Genomic DNA, 7849 nt, shown 5'->3' on the forward strand with positions numbered 1-7849 from the left:
AAAATGTGTGCGATTTTGTGTATGTTTGTGTGGGTATCAGCAGCTAAGAGTCCAGCACTCTGACATAGAATGTCCACATTGTGACAGACACCAACCAACAAGATCTACAAAGTGGACTGGTGGTTCTTTGTTTATATGTGAGTCAAAGTGGTGTGTCTGTATGTGTGTGTATGTGACAAAGAAGTGTGTTCATGCCCCATTTTGTTTTTGTGTGTATAGAAACAAAGTGTGTGTTGCTCTTTGTCAATGTGTGTGTATATACGGTGTGTGTGTGTGTGTGTGTGTGTGTGTGTGTGTGTGTGTGTGGGTACCGGCATTGGTAATGATAGCTCTCAGTCTCAAGCCTGGCGGTCGGGCTACTCCTCTCAGCCTCAGGGCCTGTGCCAACCACCAGAGCCCAAAGAATATCGCTTGCAGCTGGGCCACAGACCCGGCCGGGCCCCTGCTACTAGTTCCTGAAACATCCAGACACCCGTAAGTTATGCAGTTTGCATTGAACATAAACTCAGAATGAATCCCCAAACGACTCATCAATACCCCAACCTACTTCCAAAGTAATGATAGGAAGTAAATACAATACATACAGGTTTACCAATACATTAAACCACATCAGAATTATTATATTATATACATGTTGTACAGTAAGATGCCACAAATCAAATGGCAGTCTCACAATTCACTCAAAGAGATCCAAACCACAATATCTACACGGATACAATCATCATACAATACAATAGAATCATTTTAAACTTACACTGCTCTCATCCATTAGGATGATAGCACCATCTACTGGTCATGAACTCTATCTACACCTTTTCTAATGACTAATTGTTGTACACATATATACAGTATACACTAGACTAGATTATGTTTTGGGACAACTAATGTGATTATGATGAATGTGCGTGTGTTTGTGTGTGTGTGTGTGCGCGCGCACGCACGCACGCATGCCATGCACACACACACACCTGTACAACCAGGAGAAAGGCATGTACTGTATAATAAAATACGATTCATTAGTCATGACACAGCCTTCAAGTGGTCAAATTTTGTGGTCCTTTATTGTTATTCATTTGACGCACAGTAACTCTAAAGTACAAACTAAATATCTGTTTTCTTTGTCATTAAATTAGTTTATAGAGTTATACAAAACTATACTACAAAATAATGAATCGAAAACATTTATTGTACCAGTCGGCAAATCCCAGTACATGACAAACAGTGCAAATGGTCAGCAGCAAGTGGTTGATATACAGTACAACTGGTATGTATGGCATTAGATTGCTAATGGAATAAAATGTGAAGAAGCACTTACATTCACTGCATAGTTAATATGACCAAGTTTACTTTGGGGTACATTTAACTACCTAACTACCTTAAACCCTATATATACACTTGACTATTGTATGTCAAATAGCAAAACTAGCAAAGTTTGTAAGCAAGACATTTTCACTAAAAAAATGTATCTATTTTTGCAGAATGTTGGTTAACTTATTTGTGCCGAAGGTTCTACTATCAAGTCTGTCCCAAAATTGTGAAGCTACGGTTCATGTGGTTAGAAGGCCCAATCAGTAAGTCCCACATTCATATAAAGTATTACAACATTAAATTTGAAACAGCAGACAAACCTTTTTTTTTCCTCATTGGCAGACACTTTCTCTCTAGACATCACGGCTCATGCTACAGATCTACAGTACAACAGCAATGCACATTTTGGTCAAAATAAACATTCAGAATGAAAGACTCAAAGCGGAAGAATCAATCTTAAATAAGTAGGACATCTAAAATCAAATGGCAAGTGAAATCCATACTATAATCTATTGATAGGTACAGTACTTAAAACATAAATTGATATCAAGCTAAAATTATATAGAACTCTTGAGAGATAAAGACAGTAAGAGCATTTTGTTAAAAAAAAGATCCCTGGCGACAAACATTTTTTTGGGTATAGTTTTTTAGGTTTTGAAGTTTGAACATTCAGTTGATTTTCTGTGCTCTGGGGTTTTCTGAATAATTAGGCTAAAAGAAGTGCTCTGATCTGCCTGTGGACTGTGAAAATCCACTGAATGTTCAAACTTCAGGTTGTTTGGGTGTAATAAAAGGTCAGAAAACCTAAAAGAAAAAAGGAAATCAAAGAAAATAAATGTCATGAAACCTTTAATCACCCTATAACAAAAGGTTAAGAAAGAAAAACACCTTGATCCCCACCCTTGTCTTCTTGACCGGTCAGATATTCATCAGTGCACAGGATGCACCTCTCTGGAACTTTCTCCTGTCCACTTCACCAACTGACCGGTTCTGTTCACTGGGTCCCCAACCAGACAAAACAGCTTATTTGGTTCATGAACTCGCCTGTTACTGCCTGTTGCCCTTATCTGGAATAGAGAGAATAATAGAAAGATTTTAACTCATTATGTGTGGAGCTCACTGAGGGGAAACTACTAATTCAGTGTGAGTAATGCAGAACATGTGATCTAATACAGTAACATGCTGTAGCTGATATCTAAATTTAGCGAATGGGCTAAAATCTGTGTAGTCTTCGGGATTGGCTTCCAAAACAGTAGGCAAATCAGCAGGTGGATATGTCTGAACTTCTGGCTACACGTGAATATGCTGTACAATTTGTAAATCAGTGTAATTGTGAACAGGAATTTGCTGAATTTCAATCTTCACAGAAGTGCTGATTAATACAATGATACAACATGGGAATAGGACAGATGTGTGGACAGATTGTTCTATCAAATGAAAGGATCTGGACTGGTCTGCACCAGGTATTTGCAAATCCATTACTACATTTGTGTGTTAAGTCACACTCCTTACTAAGCTCTTAGAAAGTATGAATTATTTTCAAACTATCAATTTACCAAAACTGAAACTTAAGGAATGCTTTAAAGCGTTGGTAATGTGTAAATGCTTACTAACAATTACTGTTCCTGTGAATACATTTGGAGCATTCAATAGTGAGCGCCCTCTGTTTTTGCAGTTTGGCTCAGCACCACTAAATGTATATGTTATGTTTTCTTTGAACGCTTACTTAAGCCATAATCAGTGTGTAGACAGTACAAATGTAACCAAATGGGTCCATTGGGTTCTGTTAAGCTTTAACAGAACTTCCAATGATAATGATTTTATTAACCTTGGCTGCATCACCTCACTGACCTCCATACCCACTCTTTATGCTCCCTTCTCCCTGCCCAAAGTGCACCCAGCCCTGCTACGTTCCAAGCTTTTTTGCAATATCCTCTGACAGGCACAGTAAATAAGGTGGCACTCATTGCAATGCTTCCTAACCAATCATAATGTACGTTCAGAACTAACTGGTAAAATAAAAAAATCAGTCTCACCAACCACTCTTTTCTGTGAACATTTATACAAAATGTATATGCTGCTGCTCAACATAAATAGCGCAAGCGATAGTTACAGTACATCACATTAATATAATATATTACTTTGGTCATTCTGAATGGTAGAATACATTACCTTTATTAGGAACAAACTTAAGCGAGTGGCTGAATATTCAGAACCGCGAGAGGCCATCCTCTGGGCCATCGGTTAGAAACTGATGACCCAGCCCATTGCCACACTTGCCACACAGCACCTGAGGACATAATATCATATACATTCAATTAACATCATCGACACGTAACCCAACAAAGGCACAAATCCCAACAGAGGATGTTTTTCCAACAGCTGAAGAAATTCAACTGCTGGAGAAGATAGTGGTTGAGTTCCACGCAGCTATCATCAAGTCCGTCCTCCAACTGGTTTGCTGCCTGACCTATAGCACTGCTAGAGCAGCACAATACTGTACGAGGAACATTTATACAATATTTAACATTTTCAGGTAATGAGTAGGCTTAGTTAATTGCAATTATAAAAATAATATATTCATTGCCCATTGCCATATGCCTCTAATGTTGATTTAGTTTTCTATCGTTTACATTTCTTTTGTAATCATTTGTCAAAGTTGTTGTTATTCAGTATAATGCATATAAAATTCCTTAATTTCCTTAAGTGCTAATATAGGCAAATACAAATAATTCATATTCTGAATTATATGGAACATTGGGTGGATGATTTTAACCAGTCCAGAGCACCCCATAGTAGAAAGTTGGTACAGATAAATGAAGAGGAATTAACTTCAAACAAATATCACAATACATTTATATTTAGTACTAGGGTGATACTCAGCGTTGTGAAGTGCATCCCGTAGGGGCGTAGGCCATTGGTTCCCAACCTTTTTATACTGAAGTACCACCTGTCCACCTCAGAAAATATTTGGCTCTTCAGTCTCCAAGTACCACCATAATAACTTATGTTAAAATACCGAAGCATATAACTGCCCTTTTTGTTCCATTCCTAAGCCAATAATGCTGCTGCTCTGACAAAATTCTGTCTAATCACTAATCAGCACAACTGATGATATTTCTAATGTGATTATTCTGTTCTCAAATCTTCTATTAATGGCTAGGTGTGCTGTCATGCTAATTTCAGCACGGCTGGATAGCCTATTCTTTTTATGCTTGGTCAGAAGAACTACCTGTAGTAATATTTTCTCTCCTTTTTTCGGCGACTCCTCTGTGTACAATCAGAGGGGGGCTCAAGTAAGTACCACCAGTGGTATTGTACCAGTGTTGGGATTCAGGAACCTCTGCTGTAGGCAACTTACAGGTTAGGCATTTCATCCTTGCAGAAGTGTCCTTGTCCTTGAGAATGGCACACACGACTGCTCAATCACACACTGTAGCTGTATGAACATCACGTGCTAACAACGTGCATAATGAGTCAAGGACTGATGTCTCACCTTGAATGCAGTGAGTGTCTCCATTAGCTTTGTGACACTGTCCTCTCTGATGGTGTCGGTGAAAGCAGGCCAGGGGGAGGAGTGGGCATACTTGGACCGACTGGAGAACAGCGGGTGGTCACACGTGGAACACACATAGATACCTGGACACGGCGACGTTAATAACTGATTAAAACACTCAGAAACAGCTTGGGCAAGGTTTATCCCATTCACTACGAGCATAATATCGTGCTAAACGTCATTTTTCCAAATGTTTATGTTGAGTTAAAAGCACAAACATATATATAACTATTAACTGACCTAACTAATTCGACAATATTATTCAAGCGAAATATACTAAGCGTATTCCAGTCAGTGGCTGTGACATAATCATACCATCTGCGTACTCGCCTGGTTTAAAATGATCCTTGTAGATCTCCTCACCACCAAAAAATCGACAAAAAGACATAGTGCACTGACTGTGCAGCTACTGTGAGCACTGAGCAGTGTCTCTCTCGTCAGTGTTTGTTTATCAGGACAGGTTAACCACTAGGGTTCACCATGCAGTCACCAGTGCTCACAGTCACCGTCACCACCATCTACTGTACTCTCTGACAGTCTGCGAGGAGGAGAACCCACAGATTCCACACACGTGAGACGAGATTGGCAGCAGGGCCTATAATCCATTCCCCGCCCATTTCCGTCAACACAGCGTCAACCCATGCGTCAACCGCCTCCACCACGCCCCATTTAGAGAGAGAGTGTGTGTGTGTGTGTGTGTGTGTGTGTGTGTGTGTGTGTGTGTGTGTGTGTGTGTGTGTGTGTGTGTGTGTGTGTGTGTGTGTGCGTGCGTCGGTGTGTGCGTGTGTGTGCGAGAGAGAGAGAGAGCGAGAGAGAGAGAGCTAGAGGGGTGCTTGTAAACGCACTTCTGTGTTAGTGGGTTCATGTGGGTGAGTGTAGCCTACTGTGTGGGTGCTAGGAGGGAAGGTGTGTGTGTTGGTATTTTATGGTTGTTTTTTGGTGTACAATCTGTGTGTATATTTGTATTTATTTATATATTAGATTGTTTTTTGTGTATTTCCCTACACTGGATAATAAGGGTTTCCTTGACCTTTCTCTTATTTCACTTTCACTTAACAGAGTCAGAGAAGTGTATCCTCCACAGACCTGTGCAGACAGACAGACAGATACAGATACAGCAGAGCTGCCATGTCTCACCCTTTGAGTGTGACAGTCACGCAATTTAACCCTTTACCACGCACCACGCCACACATGCCATTTCACACGCATTATAATGATAAATAACAATTTTCTCTGCGGCTCCGCCGCGTAATAACGCACGCTCATGTGCGCGTCCTCACAAACGGTAAAATAGCCGATCTGCATGCAGCGCTGATATATGCAGGAGGTTAAACAGTGGACCAAATTGTCAACAGGGTCCCTGACTGTGTGACGCATGGAAATGAGCCATGCAGAGTTTAACATCGCTTCGAAATATTTTTCATGGAAGACAATATAGCCCCCACAAGTTACAACAAGTGAGTAAGTAAGTGACTATCTCTCTTCTATACTGGTGTGTGGCGTCTCTTATATGAGGAAGTGGAACGGTGCCATAGCCCGTGCACATTATAGGGACAAAGTCGTGTGTGTGTGTGTGTGTGTGTGTGTGTGAAGTGAAGTGAAGTGAAGGGGGAGGGGCCGCATCGCGACTTGTTTCTGTTCATAGAGAGAGAGAGCCCACAGATGTGTTTGAACTAAGAAAATGTAAAAATAAGGAATTGTCCCACATTCCAGTTTTCTGACATATTCCCCAATTTCCACTGAGATTATGGGGTGAATGAATGTGGCCAGACCCATCTTCTCTTTCTGTCATAGTGACATTGTCCTGCATCAGATCATGTCCAAATCAGGTTCTCCAATCTCCAGTAGCCTAGTTTTTTGAAGATTTTTTGAGTGGCCCTTACGGAGCTATGTGTGTGGCTGGCTGGGTCTGAGCACTATGTGTGTGGCTTGCTGGCGGGCTGGGTCTGAGCACTATGTGTGTGGCTTGCTGGCGGGCTGGGTCTGAGCACTATGTGTGTGGCTTGCTGGCTGGCTGGGTCTGAGTACTATGTGTGTGGCTTGCTGGCTGGCTGGCTGGGTCTGAGGAGCATAGATAGATAGGTAGATATCTTTTTCATTTCTACTTTAAGCATGAGGAGGCTGTCAGTGCAGGGAGAGCAGCTGGCATGGAGGTGAAGACATCAGTGTTAAGGTTAAATATCAACGTTAAAACGGGCCAAATCGATTAAAAAAGGCAAAAATAAATCGCCACCGCCCTTCGGACAGCGTCGAAGACGAACACATTAAGACAATGAATAGTCTCACTCTTGACATTTTCTGAAATATGGCAGCCCTGGATACAGACACATGTGGTATTTCGTACTCGATTCAAGCTTGGGACACAGTCAGACAGTCAGAGAGTTTTATGAATTCATAGACATAGATAATTATATATTTTTTTCTTACAGTGGGGATAAATAGATTAATTGTAATCTCGAGGTTGTGACATCACGTCTAGTCACGTGATTGTCACGTCTCCAAGACACTATACGGCCATGAACCTAGCCATTTCCAGGAACCCTTTTCTATACCCGTTTTCATTGTGCATTTCTTGGTCAAAGTTCAACCCATGCCAAAGCGGCCGCACTCGCCCAGCAGTCTGACGTCACCCAGGCGGATGCGTGTACACGCTGATCTGCCCCAGCAGTACGACCTCCACACTCACAGAGGAGACTGCCGACGAACGGCGCCGTCGTCTGGCCAGGGAACGCCAGAGGCGCCGCCGTCAGACTCTCACGGAGGAGATCAGCCCCCTGGTCACCTAGGTCGCTTCTCGCCCCCAGGTGTCTTACTGGTATTTTTACTGTCTCTTATCCTGTCCTATCTTATCACATTCACAGATAAAATTATTTAAATTATTTGGTGGTATTATGATCATGGAAAATGACCATTACACGTCAAAAGAAAAATACTTAAGGAAGAACAACTCTAAGAGCAGAGACAAACCATGTAGGACATCATTTA

General features: G+C 41.4%; 1 protein-coding gene across 1 annotated transcript; it reads right to left on the reverse strand.

Annotated features, from left to right (window-relative positions):
- Positions 1-1059: 1059 nt before the first annotated feature.
- On the reverse strand, positions 1060-5444 carry msrb1b (methionine sulfoxide reductase B1b). Its single transcript, XM_083787813.1, has 4 exons — positions 5195-5444; positions 4805-4947; positions 3481-3598; positions 1060-2375 (listed from the first exon to the last, which is right to left on the reverse strand). Exons 1-4 carry the CDS (start codon positions 5250-5252, stop codon positions 2356-2358), a joined length of 339 nt encoding a protein of 112 aa, XP_083643939.1. The 5' UTR covers positions 5253-5444; the 3' UTR covers positions 1060-2355.
- Positions 5445-7849: the final 2405 nt, after the last annotated feature.

The sequence above is a fragment of the Protomyctophum parallelum genome, assembly GCF_964188405.1.
Source record: "Protomyctophum parallelum genome assembly, chromosome: 17".
NCBI classification, from domain to species: domain Eukaryota; kingdom Metazoa; phylum Chordata; class Actinopteri; order Myctophiformes; family Myctophidae; genus Protomyctophum; species Protomyctophum parallelum.